Raw genomic sequence first — 18105 nt, forward strand, 5'->3', positions numbered from 1 at the left:
TCTATCAGATCTAGTCCCTTAAATCTATTTCTCACTTCCACTGTATAGTCATAAGGGATTTGATTTATGTTATACCTGAGTGGTCTAGTGGTTTTCCCTACTTTCTTCAGTTTAAGTCTGAATTTGGCAATACGGAGTTCATGATCTGAGCCACAGTCAGCTCCTGGTCTTGTTTTTGCTGACTGTATAGAGCTTCTCCATCTTTGGCTGCAAAGAATATAATCAATCTGATATTGGTGTTGACCATCTGGTGATGTCCATGTGTAGAGTCTTCTCTTGTGTTGTTGGAAGAGGGTGTTTGCTATGACCAGTGTGTTCTCTTGGCAAAACTCTATTAGCCTTTGCCCTGCTTCATTCCGTACTCCAAGGCCAAATTTGCCTGTTACTCCAGGTGTTTCTTGACTTCCTACTTTTGCATTCCAGTTCCCTATAATGAAAAGGACATCTTTTTTGGGTGTTAATTCTAAAAGCTCCTGTAGGTCTTCATAGAACCATTCAACTTCAGCTTCTTCAGCATTACTGGTCGGGGCATAGGCTTGGATTACCATGATATTGAATGGTTTGCCTTTGAAACAGAGATCATTCTGTCATTTTTGAGATTGCATCCAAGTACTGCATTTCGGACTCTCTTGTTGACCCTGATGGCTATTCCATTTCTTCTAAGGGATTCCTGCCCACAGTAGTAGATATAATGGTCATCTGAGTTAAATTCACCCATTCCAGTCCATTTTAGTTCGCTGATTCCTAGAATGTCAACAATCACTCTTGCCATCTCCTGTTTGACCACTTCGAATTTGCCTTGATTCATGGACCTAACATTCCAGGTTCCTATGCAATAGTGCTCTTTACAGCATCAGACTTTGCTTCTATCACCAGTCCCATCCACAACTGGGTGTTGTTTTTGCTTTGGCTCCATCCCTTCATTCTTTCTGGAGTTATTTCTCCTCTGATCTCCAGTAGAAGACTGGACTGCAGTACACCAGGCTTCCTTGTCCCTCACCATCTCCCAGATTTGCCCAAGTTCATGTCCATTGGAGCAGTGATGCCATCCAACCATCTCATCCTCTGTTGCCCTCTTCTCCTTCTGCCTTCAGTCTTTCCCAGCATCAGGATCTTTTCCAATTGGTCAGATGTTCACATCAGGTAGCCAAACTATTGGAGCTTCAGTTTCAGCATCAAGATTCCAATGAGTATCCCAGGTTTCCATTAAGATTGACTTGTTTGCTCTCCTTGCTTTCCAAGGGATTCTCAAGAGTCTTCTACACCACCAGTTTGAAAGCATCATTTCTTTGGCACTCAGCCTTCTCTATTGCCCAGCTCTCACAACTGTACATGACTACTTGAAATACCATAGCCTTGATTATATGGACCTGTGTCACCATCATGACACCTTTGCTTTTTAACACACTGTCTAGGTTTTCCTAGTTTTCCTGCCAAGAAACAATCATCTTCTAATTTCATTAATTATTAGTGAAATGCAATTCAAAATGACAATGAGATATTACATCAGACACATACTAGGAAGGTTATAATCAAAAAAGTTATAAGAGTTATGTGCAGGAATCCTCCTATCTTGCTGGTGGAAATGTGAAAATGGTGAAACTGCAAGTAGAATATTTCTATAGGTAGAAAATAAGAATAAAAGAATGAGAGGAGGGTGGACTACAAAAACCATTTTGAAGAATAACTCAATGGAAGATAATGATTGGTTGGGTGTCTGGAATAATGGAGGGGGAAAAAGTCAAAATTAGTGAAATTGTGATACTCTGTAAACCCAAATCAGGCATATCACTTTACTTGAGAAGCTTAAATGTGGTGTTTAACATCTGTAAGTTTTAGTTTTCCACCTGTGCAGTGGAAATTTCTGCCTCATAGAATCATTGAATGTTTAAATGAAAAACTTATGTAAAACCTATTGAGCGAACTTTTAAATAACAATTAAAGTGGAGCTGGTTTGAAGACTGTGCTGCTGAAATCCACAACACACCTTGTAAAGAGAGGAAGAACTCTTACAAGACCCAAGAGTGAGAAGCATTCCTCTCAGAATGTTTCCTCTAAACTGAGGTCAAGATCCTTCTTCCCACGTCTCCCACATACCAAGTCCCCATTGTCCACTTAAGGGGTAATACCTCTTTAGCCACCAGATGATTCAACAATGAACTCAGTCCATATTGCAGCACCAGCATCAGAGACTAGGTCTTTGGGAGAGGAATAAATGAAGGATATTCTCATCTAATATTTCAGGATTCAGTGCCCATGTAGAGAAAGGGTAATATGTAAAATCTGGGTTCACTCAGTGTTGAATTTAAGGTTTTTGTCTGCCACCAACAGCTTGGGAATAATATTTTCTGTTCTATAAAATACAGAACATGATACCTATCCTAGAGGTTCCTTGTGAGAACTAGAATAAATAATATTTGTAGAGTGCCCAAGATAAAACTTGGTCCATTATCGGCTCTGAAATTCCAGGTCCATCTCTTGTTGAGTTGAGATCACAAAGGTCAAAGTAAAAGACCAAGAGCAAGCAGAGCTGAACCAGAATTGAAACAGGTATCTGAAGGATGTCAGCATCAGAGTGGAGGTGTCCCAAGATTCCTTTGTTTCCTCCAATTATATTATCTTCATACCCTCGCCTGTGTTCCGGATCACAGAATAGACAGTGTGGAGAGGCAACTCTTGTTCCAGACGTTGTGCACTGATACTCTAGAAGTGAAAGACAACGGATTCTCAGAGCAGATAAAGTATAAACTAGACCAAACTTGGAAAACTCAGCAGTGTCCACAGGACTGGAAAGGTCAGTTTTCATTTCAATCCCAAAGAAAGGCAATGCTAAAGAATGTTCAAATCACCATACAATTGCACTCATTTCACATACTAGCAAAGTAAAGCTCAAAATCCTTCAAGCTAAGCTTCAGCAGTACATAAACCAAGAAATTCCAGATGTACAAGCTGGATTTAGAAAAAACAGAGGAATAAGAAATCAAGTTGTCAACATGCGTTGGATCATAGAAAACACAAGGGAATTCCGAAAAACTATTTACTTCTGCTTCATTAATTACACTAAAGCCTTTGACTGTGGGGGTCTCAAAAAACTGTGGAAAAATTCTTAAAGAGTTGGGTATACCAGACCTCCTTACATGTCTCCTGAGAAACCTATATGCTGGTCAAGAAGCAACAGTTCAAACTATACTTGGAACAATGGACTAGTTCAAAATTGGGAAAGGAGTACGTCGAGGCTGTACGTTGTGAACCCACTTATTTAATTTATATGCAGAGCACTTCACACAAAAAACCAGGCTGTATGAATCACAAGATGGGATCAAGATTGCTGAGACAAATATCAACAATTTCAGATATGAAGATGACAACACCCTTATGGCAGAAAGTGAAGACGGACTGAAGTGTCTCTTGATGAAGGTGAAAGAGGAGCATGAAAAAGCTGGCTTAAAACTCAGTATTCACAAAACAAAGATCGTGGCATTGGTCCCATCATTTCAAGGTGAAGAGATGAGGGGAAAGTGGAAACAGTGACAGATTTTGTATTCTTGGGCTCCAAAATCAGTACGGGCTATGACTGCAACCATGAAATTAAAAGATGCTTGCTTCTTGAAATAAAAGCTATGACCAACCTAGATAGCATATTAAAAAGCAGAATTACTTTGCTGAAATGTATGTATAGTCAAAGCTATGGTTTTTCCAGTAGTCATGTACAGATGTGGGAGTTAACCATAAAGAAGACTGAGTGAGCACCAAATGATTGATGCTTTAGAACTGTGGTGCTGGAGAAGACTCTTGAGAATCCCTTGGACTGCAAGGAGATCCAACCAGTCAATCCTAAAGGAGATCAGTCCTGAATATTCTTTGGAAGGACTGATGCTGAAGCTGAAGCTCCAATACTTTGACCACCCTATGTGAACAGCCAACTCATTGGAAAAGACCCTGATGCTAGAAAAGATTGAGGGCAGGAGGAGAAGGGAGTGAAAGAGGATGAGATGGTTGCATGGCCTCACCAACTGAATAAGCATGAATTTGAACAAGCTTCACGAGATAGGAAAGGTTAGGGAAGCCTGGAGTGCTACAGTCCATGGGGTTGCAAAGAGTTGGATGTGACTTAGTGACTAAACAATGGACCAGAAAGGAACCCACATAGAACAAATGCTGCTGACATGCACTGTTTATGGTTCCCCCTAAGTACCCAGTACCACACAGGCCTCATATATAAATTGTCCTAGTTAATGCTGTTGGTTGTTCAGAACAGTAGGACCAGAAATAGCAGTGACTAGGTTTGATAAGCACAAGTGCAGCTGCAGAGGACCTAGTAAGCCTAGGACGAGCTCAGCTTCCGCCTCTCACCTGGTACATGCCTTCTTGAAACTCTTCCTGGCTCTGCTCTACCCAGTCGCCATCACCTTGGTTCCTGTGGTCCTCCTGCAATGCTGCTCCTGAGTCACACACATACAGAGTGGAGCTTGAATCTCAGTCTCAAAAACCTGTGCCCAGCTCCATAGTTATGACCCCAATGCCATGATCACAGAAACCAGCCCCTTTGCAAGGACAATCTCTGAGCAGCAAAATGAAGAAGAAAGGGTTTCAGTGGAAGAGAGGAGTTATCTGAGGATGAAAGAGAAGTGCAACCTACCTCTTCCATTCTCTGTGTTCCTTTCCTTCTTATATGTCTTCCAAAAGTACAGTCCAGTTCCCAGGAAGAATAGCACAACCACGACGGCCCATAGGATGCCTTCCAGGAGACCAGCAATGGTCTGTTCTTGTGAACCTGATTCCCTCACACAGAGAGAATGGAGAATGGTTAAGGGAAGACAGAATTTTAAATAACCATTGCCATAGTGAGATAGAGAGAGAACACAGGGAGAACTCTGAAGTCCTGGTTCCAGAAGTTGAAGAGTGCAGCAGGTTCATTCATAACTGAACTGAGAAAATATCAAAATCTCCCAGTCAGAGACATTGCGGTTCAATGGAGGTTTACATCTTGTACACATGTCTTCAGGGAGGGCCTTCCAGGGGAGGTGATGCATAAATTGAGTCTTAAGGGAGGAGTAGGAGTTTCCCAGATATTCAGGGTAGGCACAGCATTTCAAGAAGGAGGAACATAATGTTCACGGCATGTCTGTGTCAGATCATCAGCCCTGGGGATTGCCATCATCCCACTGTGGCAGACAGGAGGACAGAGCAGGAAAGAATTGGACAAGGAGGATAAGAGGGGATAAGAGTCTCTTTGCTAAGGGTTTGCTGAGTGTTTAATTTTATCTGAGAGTCCATAATGAGGCTGAGGCAAGGGTTATAGGGGATTTAAGTGATGCTGACATATCAGAGCCCCCCAGCAGGTCAGGTCTCCCTTGGGGAGAATGGGTTAGAAAGGTGAACTATACACCAGGTCATTCATAATTCAATGAAACTCTGAGTGTGAGGAAAGTTACCAGGATCTTTGCTTGGGACATGAATTCAAAGAAGACCAGACATGGCCTCTGCCCTCAAGGTGTTCTAATCTGCACAGGAGACAAATCCACAAACAGCATTGCTACTCAGTGTGGAGTGGCGATCGATCACTCTTTTAAAAAGATAATGTCTCTTCTGGCAGATTACGGCACCTGCAAGGCCCTCTGCCAAATGAGACTGAGGTTCCTTTTCTTCAAACGTTATTAAAAGCAGAACCATAACCAGCATGGGGCCCTGTGTAACCGTATTGATCACTCAGTTAAGATCACTGGCCTTAACTGAGAGACATCCTTCAACAGCAGTAAGTAACAAAGTGAAGGACTCTTGACTTGGGAGAGCTGGTGGTAAAGGAAATAGCATTTTCAGAGGGTCAGAAGGGGCTCTAGGCAAACAATCCAGTGTGAAACACATGAGAAGAGAGACATTGAGCCCTGAATCCTACAGGGAGACACTGTAAGTCAAGTCCCTCAGATGACACAATTGACAGAATCCAATTCACTTTTCCTAAAGATCACTCTAGACACACAATAAATGATGAATGACGTGGGGAGAGGTACTGGAAGGCTACTGCCTGGACCAATAGGGGCAAGGGGTGGAGAGGAGAGCATGGATGTGAGAGAAATTCAAAAGCAGAAGCAAATTGGTTGTGCTTCCCAGGCTCCTGTATGGGGTGACCTGGTGGAAGGTCGTGCTAATAACACAGTGGGGACAAAAGCCCAGAGCTTTCACCCCAATACACCTGAGCTCCACGAGTGCCCCTCTCCTCTGGCAGATTGCACTCACCAGGGAAACAGACTTTCCCAAAGTCTACAGTGGCAATTTTCTTGTCCACATGGTTGTTGACCACACAGGTGAGGCTGGCATTGAGCTGGCTCAGGAACAAGTTCACATGCAGGCTCCAGGAGCTGGGGGCTGGTCCTGGTGTCCCACTCCACTCCAGCTCCCTGGGAAGACCCTCGCTCTCCCAGGTCACCTCCAGGTCCTCTGTGTTCCCTGGGTCCCTGCACTCCAGGGTGACATTGCACCAGTCTGGTGTGATGGATAATGACTTGACCAGGATCTCAGGAAGAAGCATGGGCTCTGGGGCAGGTGAGACAAGAGAATGGAGCATCACATGAGTCGAGAACATGGCAGTTCACGTTTTTCATCCATTATCTCGCTGAAGCTCTGGCAATATCCATCTCAGGATTTTCCAGAAGAAACACTATTTTTCCAAAATCCAAATATACAGCAAAGACAATAAGAAAGGAAACAATTGAGGTAAATCCTATGTGATCTCAGTAGATTAGCAAGCCTTAAAATTCTTCCATAAAAAAATTGTATGATGGACTTCACCTTCCAGGACTCATTGTATGTAAGAAATTGAGATGTTTCCTTCTTTCCAGGGGAAGAAGTTGGGGAGGGAAGAACTTGACCTGGCCCAGGGCCATTGCCCTGCTTCTCCTGTTCAGATGATTCCTGGGACTGCACAGCCCTTGTGGAGTACTGACATATGGCCTGTGCTAGATGCCAAAAGTAAAGACATTTCTAAGAGATTCACTGGTAGTGACCAGGAACTACAACCCAAGTGTGGTTAGAACATGCCACTAAACTTGAAGTCCCCATAGGCAGAGAAGTTGCTGATTGACAAGTCTGTTATAGATATCACATGGGGTCCTAAAGGGTTCAAAGTCATTCTCATAGTAAATATTTCCCTATGCAACAGAAACTTTAGGGAAACAAAGAGTTGACTAAATAAGGCTCTTAAGATGCAGTGTCAGTTTTCTCCTATATCTATTGAGGATTTGGGAGCGAGATTTCAGGAGTCTTTGTGAGCAATTATATCTCTGGCTGGTAAAAGGAGAGAGGACAGGGAGGACTACCTACCTATAGATTTCCAAATTGTGGTAGATACATAATGCACTAATCCCCAGAACCTCTGTTTATGTTAGGCTATCTGGCAAAGAGGAATGAAGGTAACAGATGGATTAAGGATATTTATTAACTGACCTTTAAATAGGGATTTATTCCAGAATACCTGGTTGGAACCAAGGCAATACAAGGGTCCTTAAAAGTAGAAGAAGGAAGAAGAGGAGGAAGTCAGAGGGATCAGTGTGAGAGGAAATCACCCCTCCATTGCTGGCTCTGAAGATGGACAAGTGTGACCATGAGTCAAAGAATGCTGGCAGTCATTTGTTCCTCTGGAACGTAAAGGAAGGAAGACAGTTCTGACAGCATTAAGAAATGGAGCATTTCCTGCCATATCAATAAACAAGGATGTCACAGCCACCAGTGATTCCAGCCCCCAAATATGAATTTCTGAGCTCAGAAGGGGCCCGGGAAGAACAATGCCTGTTATCTTACAGCCTTCAGTCATTTCCCATGGTGATCCCTGAGAAGCTGGGGTGATGGGGGGGGGGGGGGGGGGGAAGCCCCAGAGAGCTGAGATGGATATGAAAGGAATGACTTCAGTAAACCCAGATTTTTGCACCTTCCCATACATGGGAAAGTGCTAAATTCCTTGAGATATCTGGTTTTGCTTAATTACCAATAATCCTTTAATGTTCAGACTACTTGCCCCTTCTTGCAAATTTCTGTATGACCTGACTCCTCCCCCTGCCTCCTCAGAGCAGTTCTCTCAGGGTTACTTGAGATGCTGTCTCTCAGGCTTGAAGTCCTGAAAATATCTACCAAATAAAACATAACTCTCAACTTCTAGATTGTTAATAATTTTTTTAAGTCAACTTGATTAGCCTAGTGAGACTTCTGTCTGACTTCTGACCTCCAGAAAGATAAAATGATATTTTTGTGTCTTAAGCCACTAGTTCAGTTCAGTCACTCAGTCACATCTGACTCTTTGCAACCCTGTGGACTGCAGTACACCAGGCTTCTCTGTCCATTACCAACTCCCAGAGCTTACTCAAACTCATGTACATCGAATCGGTGATGCCATCCAACCATCTCATCTTCTGTCACCTCTTCTCCTCCCACCTTCAATGTTTCCCAACATCAGGGTCTTTTCCAATGAGTAAGGTCTTCCCATCAGGTGGCCAAAGCCTTTGAGTTTCACCTTCAGCAAGAGTCCTTCCAATGAATGTTCAGGATTGATTTCCTTTAGGATGGACTGGTCAGCTCTCCTTGCAGTCCAAGGGACTCTCCAGAGTCTTCTCCAACCAGAGTTCAAAAGCATCAATTCTTCTGTGCTCAACTTTATTTATAGTCTAACTCTCACATCCATACATGACTACTGGAAAAACCACAGCTTTGACTAGATGGACCTTTGTTGGCAAAGTAATGTCTCTGATTTTTAAAATGCTGTCTAGGTTGGTCATAGCTTTTCTTCCAAGGAGCGAGTGTCTTTTAATTTCATGGCTGCAGTCACCATATGCAGTGATTTTGGAGCCCAAAAAAATAAAGTCTCTCAATGTTTCCCCATCTTTTTCCCATGGAGTGATGGGACCGAATGCCATGAACTTAGTTTTCTGAATGTTGAGTTTTAAGCCGACTTTTTCACTCTCCTCTTTCACTTTCATCAAGAGGCTCTTTAGTTCTATTTTGCTTTCTGTCATAAGGGTAGCATCATCTGCATATCTGAGGTTATTGATATTCCTCTTGGCAATCTTGATTCCAGCTGTGCTTCATCCAGCCCAGAATTTCTCATGATGTACTCTGCATATAAGTTAAATGAGCAGGGTGACAATATATAGCCTTGACGTTCTCCTTTCCTGATTTGGAACCAGTCTGTTGTTTCATGTCCAGTAATTTGTGATTTTTGATAGAAGCGATAGATAGAGTTAATACACAAATCAAATAAACTGAGTCCTATAATGAAGAATAATTATTTTAACAAATACTAATGAAGAACTATGGATGGAGGATTGTAACATTGTACAGGAGGTGGTGATCAAAACCATCCCCAAGAAAAAGAAATACAAAAAGGCAAAATGGCTGTCTGAAGAAGCCTTACAAATAGCTGAGAAAAGAAGACAAGCAAATGGCAAAGGAGAAAAGGAAAGGTATATCTGAATGTAAAGTTCCAAAGAATAGCAAGGAGAGATAAGAAAGCCTTTCTAAATGATCAATGCAAAGAAATAGAGAAAAACAATACAATGGGAAAGACTAGAGATCCCTTAGAGAAAATTAGATATACCAAGGGAACATTTCATGCAAAGATGGGCACAATAAAGGACAGAAACAGAATGGACCTAACAGAGGCAGAACTTATTAGCAAGAAGTGGAGAACTTCTTCACAGAAGAACTATACAGAAAAGATCTTAATGACCCAGATCACCACGATGGTGTGATCACTCACCTAGAGCCAGACATCGTGGAGTGCAAAGTCAAGTGGGATTTAGGAAGCATCACCATGAACAAAGTTAGTGGAGGTGACAGAATTCCAACTGAGATATCTCAAGTCCTAAAACATGATCCTGTGAAAGTGCTGCACTCAGTATGCCAGCAAATTTGGAAAACTCAGCAGTGGCCACAGGATTGGAAAAGGTCAGTTTTCATTCCAATCCCAAAAAAAGGCAATGCCAAAGAATATTCGAACTACCACACAATTGCACTCATCTCACATACTAGCAGGCAATGCTCAAAATTCTCCAAGCCAGGCTTCAGCAGTACATGAACTGAGAACTTCCAGATGTTCAAACTGGATTTATAAAAGGCAGAGGAACCAGAGAAAATTGCCAACATCTGTTAGATAATAGAAAAAGCTAGAGAATTCCAGAGAAACTTCATCTTCTGCTTCATTGACTACACTGAAGACTTTGACTATGTGGATCACAACAAACTGTGGAAAATTCTTCAAGAGATGGAAATACCAGACCACCTTACCTGCCTCCTCAGAAATCTGCATGCAGGTCAAGAAGCCACAGTTAGAACCAGACATGGAAAAACAGACTGGTTCCAAATTGGGAAGGAATACTTCAAGACTGTATATTGTCACCCTACTTACTTAACTTATATGCAGAGTACATCATGCAAAATGCTTGGCTGGATGAAGCACAAACTGGACTCAAGATTGCCAAGAGAAATATCAATAACCTCAGATATGCCTATGACACCACCCTTGTGGCAGAAATCAAAGAAGAACTAAAGAGTCTCCTGTTGAAAGTGAAAGAGGAGGATGAAAAAGCTGGCTTAAAGTTCAACATTCAAAAAATGAAGATCATGGCTTCCAGTCCCATGATTTCATGGCAAATAGATAGGGAAACAATGGAAACAGTGACAGACTTTATTTTCTCGGGCTCCAAAATCATTGCAGACAGTGACTACAGCCATGAAATTAAAAGACACTTGCTCCTTGGAAGAAAAGCTGTGACCAACCTAAACAGGATATTAATAAGCAGAGACATTACTTTGCCAGTAAAGGTCCATCTAGTCAAAGCTGTGGTTTTTCCAGTAGTCATGTATGGATGAGAAAGTTGGACCATAAATAAATTTGAGCCCTGAAGAACTGATGTTTTTGAATTGTGGTGTTGGAGAAGACTCTTGAGAGTCCCTTGAACTACAAGGAGATCCAACCAGTCAACCCTTAAGGAAATCAGTCCTGAATATTCATTGGAAGGACTGATGCTGAAGCTGAAGCTCCAATACTTTGACCACCTGATGGGAGGAACTTTTTCATTGGAAAAGACCCTGCTTCTGGGAAAGATTGAAGGCAAGAGAAGAAGGGGATGACAGAGGATGAGATGGTTTGATGGCATCATCAACTCGATGGACATGAGTTTGAGCAAGCTCCTGGAGTTGGTGATGGACAGAAAGCCTGGCATGCTGCAGTCCTTGGGGTCACAAGAGTCAGGCACAACTCAACAACTGAATAGAACTGAAGTGAGCTAATGAGAAATACATTTACCCAAATTTTCATCCTCCCTTCCCAAAACACTGAAGTAATTTTATCTCTGGTATGAATATCAGCTCTGTACACCTACCTTTTGTGGTACACCACACCTACATTTGTGGCAAACCTACCTACCTTAATTCTGAAAGAGAAAACAGGATATGAAGGCTGGTGTCTGGAAGGGATCATGAAAAACGGGGCCTATGTGAAACTCCTAGCACAAAGGCAGGAGGGAAGCCATAGGGTGGGGTGAGGAGTGTCACTCACCATAGACAGTGAGGTGGAAAACCTGAGTAAGTTCTCTTCCTCCAGTGAAGCTGACTCGAGCCCGGTACTGCCCACTGTCCTCTGGGGTCAGGTTCTCAATCCTCAGGGATGTCACATTGGGCACATGGACCCTGTGCTGGTACTTGTCCTGGAGGCTGACCCAGGTTGGGGTGTCTGTCCCATGGCGGACTCGCAGCAGGACTCTGTAGTTTGACTCAGGGCCAAAGCCCCATGAGACCTCCTCTGGGTCAGCTTCTTGCTTCTTGACTATATGAAACAACACAGAATGTCCTTGAATCCCCTGCATGGGAACAAATCCAGAATTCTGAACTTCAGAATCATATTTTCCAGAACTCTGGACCACTGTGCTGCAGATGCCTAGAACAATGGAGATAGGAACTGTGAGTAGTTTCTCAGTTAAGAATAAAGGAGAAAACAAGAGGATTCATCTTTTTCATTAAATCCATCCAATATACTCTTCTGATTATTGGAATGAAAGTACAATGAATTTAAAATAATTCTGGTTCTGGTGGTGCATAAACCTTCTACAAGTTACCTAAGCTTGCTAATCCACATTTTCCTTACATGGCTGATAATGATGTGTGTGAATTATGTGAGATCATGGGTCTGAATCACATTTTCAGGTATATATTAAGTGTAAGATTGTCAGAAGGGCTTCTAAAGTGTTTCCCAAAGACCCCCCCTTCCTCCTGTTCACACCATTTTGACACCTCTTCCCCTGGAATATGGGCTGCACCTAGTGACTGGCTTCTAAGGAATAGAATACAGACACAGATGGATGTCACTCCATGATACTAGGTTATACAAGACAGTAGGGTTCCTCTTCCTTACACACACACACTTTCTCTCCTTCACTTTCTTTCTTTCTCACTCTGAGGAACCAAGCTATCATGTTGTCAGCTGCCCTAAGGAAGGGCCCACATGGCAAGGAACTGAGGGAGCCTCTGACCAACAGCCAGGGAGGAACTGAGGTCCTCAACCCAACAGGCACGGAAACTGTCTCCCATCAGCAATTGCACAACTGAGCTTAGAAGCATATCCTCAGATGACCCTAGGGCTGATGAAGCCCCAGCCAAGACCTTGATTTCACTTGGGGAGACCCTGGGCCAGAGGACCAAGCTGAAATACTCCTAGGCCTTCACCCACAGAAACTGACTGGGTGGTATTCAAGGCACTAAGTTTGGGGGTGACAGGTTATACAATAGACACCTAATACAAATATGAAGGCTGGTCTCCTTCCTGCTCTTTACAGGCAGTATAGTAGTCAGGAGAAAATAAACTAAGCTGTGTAAAAATGGTTATAATACCTCATGGTCTTAGAACAAGGGGTGTTTATATCCCCCACCACAGTTCCCATGAATGAGTGACAGCGAGAGGTCCTATCACACACGGAAGAGGCTCCACCTTCTTGTAGCTGCAGACATGGAGCTCACAGCATCCTCATGGGCTCCCAGCCCCACAGCAGGGAGGGGAGAGAGGAGAGTTACACAGGGGTTTCCCTGCTTCCGTCCAGAAGTAGCGAGCTCTCTGCTCTTGATTGTGGCCAGCACTGGTCACAAGGCCCTGGCTAACGGCCAGAGGCTAGAACATGAGAGGGAGCAAGTGATCACTTGGTGAGCCCTGCTGTCCCTGCCACCAAATCAACACTTCCCAGCCAGTCCCTGAGAGGTCGCAGTGGGCCTTCCTCAGACACTTTCCTGCAGAGCTGTGACCGTGGGGTACATTCCCTTCAGGGCCACCTGATCCAGAGCCCATCTTCCCACTTGAGGCTTAAGTTCAAGAGACCTGATGCCGTCCTTTAAGGGACCAGGGTAGGACAGTACAGGACCAGGAAAGTGCCACAGAATGACTTTATCCTGAAAGCAAAAACAATCTCCTTCCTCCTTCAGGTCAAGATTCACCTGGGTGGGGCTCCGAATGCCTAGTTTTCTCTTCAAATCATTAAGTTCTCATCTTAAACCTGCCTCCCTCCTTCTGTACTAATACCCATTCCTGGTCTCACTGGAAGCAGAGAATAGCTCATGCCAGCATTCATATGCACAGGTGTTTCAGATATTTTTGTATTCATTTAATCATCATATCATTTAATAAAGCCTTTCCTCAGGGTCAGGCCTTCACCACAGTCCTTTCAGCTCCTTTTGCAGAACTATGGTCCTCACGCTGAGCTTAACAACCTTTTAGTCCCAGGTCAAAAGCCCTCCTGATCTGTATCAGTGGGGACAGTGGTCCATGAGAGGAAACGGTATTCACTCATCCATACATCCTATCTGGCTCCTCGCAACCCCTCTTCTGTCCATTCATTCTACACCTCACTCCCCTCTGAGACCCTAGTGCAAGACTAGGTCTACTGCAAAGGACATATTACCCTGTAGAGCAGCAGTCCCCAACCTTTCAGCACTAGGCACCAGTGTCATGGAAGACAATTTTTCCACAGACGGGGGCAGGGGATGGTTTCGGGATGATTCAAGCACATTATATTTATTGTGCACTTTATTTCTATTATTATAATAATACACTGTGATATATATGAAATAATTGTACAGCTCACCATAATGTAGAATCAGTGGAAGCCCTGAGCTTCTTTTCCTGAGCTTGGGCAGCACTCAAATTGCTGGAGTGATAGGGAGTGGCTGTAAATACAGATGAAGCTTCACTCGCTCACCTGCCACTTAGCTCCTGCTGTGTGGCCAAGTTCCTAACAGGCCAGGGGCCAGTTCTTGTCCATGGCCCAGGAATTGGGGGCCCCCACTGTAAAGCACACACCCTGAGATGAGAATGGACTCCCCCACACAGTTCACAGAAGGTCAGCTGAGAAGAGCTGGGGAAGACTGTGTTACCAGTCCCTCTAAACAAATCAGGACACAAACGCCATGGCCAGAAGGCCCCCATGACACAGTGCCCTATCCCTCTCTCACCAGAAACAGAATTGGCATGAAACCTGAGCTTAGAATATCACCTCTTGAACTAAGGGAAAACAAATTTCTGTTGATAAGCCACCCAGTCTGTGGCATCTTGCTTTGGCAGCCCACACAAAGTAATACACCCTACAGGTTTTAGAGAGAATATAGTCCTGCTGACACCTTGATTTTGGACTTTTGGGCTCCAGAACTACATTTCTGCTCTTTTATGCCATCCAGATTTGGGGTTCTCATGAAGAGATTAGTGCCTATATATGAAGAAGAAGATAGAGAGGTCTCTCTCTCATTCTCTCTCACTCTCTCCCTTTCTCTCTCTCTCTGCATGTCTATTTGTCTGCCCTTCTTATGTAATCTTTGAGCCTCAGGAAGTACAGGAGAAAAAAAAAGAACTCTAACATATCTCTCCAGTTAAATAAAATTGAGAGAGAGAAGAAAAAGCTTACATGTTACTGTTGTCACAAAGGTACCTAGTTAAATGTGATGTAATGTCATGCAAAGCTCACTGTTATTTCAAGACATCTGTTTACAAATGTTTTCGAGGTGGCGCTGGTGGTAAAGAACTGGCCTGCCAATGCAGGAGACATAAGAGATGTGGGTTCAATCCCTGGGTCAGGAAGATCCCTGGAGGAGGGCATGGCAATCCACTCCAATATTAGTGCCTGGAGAATCCCATGGACAGAGAAGCCTGAAGGGCTACAGTCCACAGGGTCACAAAGAGTTGGATACAACTGAAACAACTTAGAATGAACTTTTACAAATGCTCTCTAACCCACTGAATTTTATATAACTCCAACGAGTTCATATAATGACTGGGATCTGTGTGTGTCAGTCAGTCAGTTGCGTCCAACTCTTTGCAACCCCGTGGACTGTAGCCTGCCAGGTTCCTCTGTCCATGGGAATTCTCCAGGCAAGAATACTGATCACCATGCCCTCCTTCAGAGATTCTTCCCAGCCCAGGGATCAAACCTGCACCTCTTACATCTCCTGCGGGTTCTTTACCCACTAAGCCACCTGGAAAGCCTCTAAAACCAAAAATCAAAACAATAAAACCTTTCCAAACTTTTTCAGAATTGATACTTCACTGTCATTATATTCTCATCAGTTTTTATTTAATTTCATTACAAACACATAGTCTCTGAGGAAGTCATAAATGAGAAATACAGCTTTCTCATGACAGTCTTTCTTTAAGTTCCCTTTTTGCTTAATTCCCAGTCCTCTCTGCTTCACCCTCCTTTCTTTCTTCTCCAAGTTCACCCCCTCCTGGAACCCACTTAGCAGTTTGCTGTTCCTTCCATGGTTTCTTCATTCTTATACAGTATGTGGCCATACAGACACCCTTAAATTTTGCAGGCTGCTCCTCACTTTACAAAATTAGAATTTTACTGTATTCAACATCCTGCATTGGCCCAAGAAAACTAGACCCCATTTGCTTCCTCCAGTTCAGATACATGGTTTTAGGTCTGCCCCTTCTCCATGGGATAATGGCAGAGGCTGTTACATCCCTCTGTCCGGTCAGGGGAGTCTTGTTCCTTTGGGGAGCACTCCTTTGGTCCCCAGAAGCTGCTTCTGTATCTCTCTATTCCTCTCCCCAAGTAGCTCCAGGCTGTCTTGGTTTCCCTGTTATTGAAGCAGTAGTGTCCTCATCTCCCTAGCAAAGAATCCCTTACACTAGCCAAGGCTACCTCCACTCAGAGTTCCCAGCCTCAACACAACCTAAGACATCAGAGAGAGAAGGGTCCCTGAATCTTGCCCCCCACCACAAAGAGCCCAGGCTACTCACTGAGGAGGAGGCTGGTGAGTCCCAGGAGCCGGGCAGCCCAGCAGAGGTGGGGGTCTTCTGAGAAGGGCTCCATCTCAGGCTGCCTGCCAGCCTATGCAGCTACAGAGGAAACATTTAGGAGGAGCAGCAAGCGAGCAGGAAAGGCTTCACTCCTACGAGTTCTTGAGCTCTTCCCCACCCCAAGGGTGGGGCTACCAAGTTAGTTCTGGATGCCAGTTCTCAGGGATAGAATAAGCCTTTCAGATGTTTCATATCATCCCCAGAACCTACAATAGGACCTCAATAAACTATTGCAGAAAAACATATAAACAACTCCACTTTATGATATACCTGTACTGTAGGCAAGGTGCCCCATTCCTGTGGTCATGCTAGTTTGGTGATTGCACACTCCTTACCCCTACCCCCATTATAATCCCTTTCCTAGTTTCCCCTGGTTAACAGCTCAGCCCAGTCAGCCTTGGTCACTAATATCAACCTGTGGTCCAGCACAGAACTATTACACTACAGCACCACACTATTATAGCCAGGGTGGGCAAGACATCTTCTTCTTTACACCATTTAGTGAGATAAACTTCCTTTTTGATTTTCTGTGAACTTCAACTATCTGTTGCTTAAGTAAGAAGCCATTACTAAAAGAAAATAAAGATTGTTGTTAAAAGTGTCGCGTTCCCACATGCCCAGTACAAATATTGGCATTTATCTATTGCTTGCACTCTTCTGGTTTTCTTAGTTGTCACTAGTACCAGTTATCCTGCCGACACACAGGACAAAGCCAGACCCCACAGTCTCTGATAGGCTCTTGTCTGCATCACACCCACAACTTCCCTTTCATCCTTTGCCAGCCCTGCTCCTGCTATCATGGAGGGGCAGGCGTGGATATCTACACTCCTCCTGTCCACAGCCTCAGCTGCCTCAGACTCACCACCACCTACTGAGGCTCCCGCTCTGGTGTCTTCTCCCCAGACTGAATACCTCACACCTGAGAACTGTCATGCCCCACATACCACAGGAGAAGCCCCATCTACATAACTCCTGATCCATGCCTATGCCCACTGAAGCTTTCTCCTCAGCTGCCCAGGCCTCAATGCTGCATCCACAAGACTGGCCCCACAATCATGCACTCAAGGTACTCAGGGCACGGTGCACTAAACCCATTTCCTGGATGTGAAAACTAAGATCAAGAGTGGCTGCATGACCTGCACAAAGTCACACAGTGAATCACAGGTAAGGTCTGGATTCTTGACAACCAACTCTAGGAAAAAAATTCCCCACATCACAGTCACTGTCCCATCCCTCTCTATGGCCTCAAACAACTCACAGGAGTCCGTTTTGTGCTTGCTCCCATAAACTGCTCTGCAACATCTCAGACAAGAGAATATCCAGCACTGGCTCATTTCCTCCAACCCAATCTACTAATGAGGAAATTATTTCAAAAGATGATCTGTGAGTCCTGTGGTCAGAAATTTCTGAATGCAGTCAAAATCCAGGCAGTTCATCTACTGGTCATTCTCAGGGTGAAGAGGAACGAGTCTGGTATTTCCTCCTCCCCCAAGTCCCTACCCCTGTAGTGAGCAATCTTTGTGTGAGACATGTCTGGCTTTGAAAATCATTTGCTTAAGTGGGTTGAGGAGGAGGAGCCTAGAGAGAGAAAACCAGCAATGTGTTACAGGCCACGGACGCTGGGAGAGAGCCAGACAGTAGACTTTATATGCTAGAAAAACACCTAGAACTTTTAAAAAGTCGAGGTATCCTATCTCACATTCAACATACTAACCATCCTGTACTAGGGCATAACACATAAACAAGCACACAAACCAACTGCAGAAACTTTGTGAAGAGTT

The 18105-nt window shown here is 44.0% G+C and overlaps 1 protein-coding gene across 8 annotated transcripts; it reads right to left on the reverse strand.

The window, feature by feature from the left end:
* Positions 1-1467: 1467 nt before the first annotated feature.
* LOC122678164 (SLAM family member 9-like) lies at positions 1468-17834 on the reverse strand. 8 transcript variants are annotated; one of them, XM_043878725.1, is made up of 7 exons: positions 17583-17834; positions 16265-16363; positions 11546-11846; positions 6238-6534; positions 4640-4774; positions 4354-4442; positions 1468-2703 (listed from the first exon to the last, which is right to left on the reverse strand). In XM_043878725.1, the coding sequence occupies exons 1-7, from the start codon at positions 17607-17609 to the stop codon at positions 2611-2613; spliced, it is 1041 nt and encodes a 346-aa protein (XP_043734660.1). In that variant the 5' UTR covers positions 17610-17834; the 3' UTR covers positions 1468-2610. The 8 variants fall into 8 exon arrangements, with proteins under 8 accessions (XP_043734660.1, XP_043734658.1, XP_043734657.1 ...); XM_043878723.1 differs by having other exon boundaries at positions 11546-11923; XM_043878722.1 differs by having other exon boundaries at positions 11546-11923; positions 16265-16530.
* Between the last annotated feature and the right edge of the window lie 271 nt (positions 17835-18105).

This window comes from Cervus elaphus, chromosome 20 (genome assembly GCF_910594005.1).
Source record: "Cervus elaphus chromosome 20, mCerEla1.1, whole genome shotgun sequence".
In the NCBI taxonomy this organism is placed as follows: Eukaryota; Metazoa; Chordata; class Mammalia; order Artiodactyla; family Cervidae; genus Cervus; species Cervus elaphus.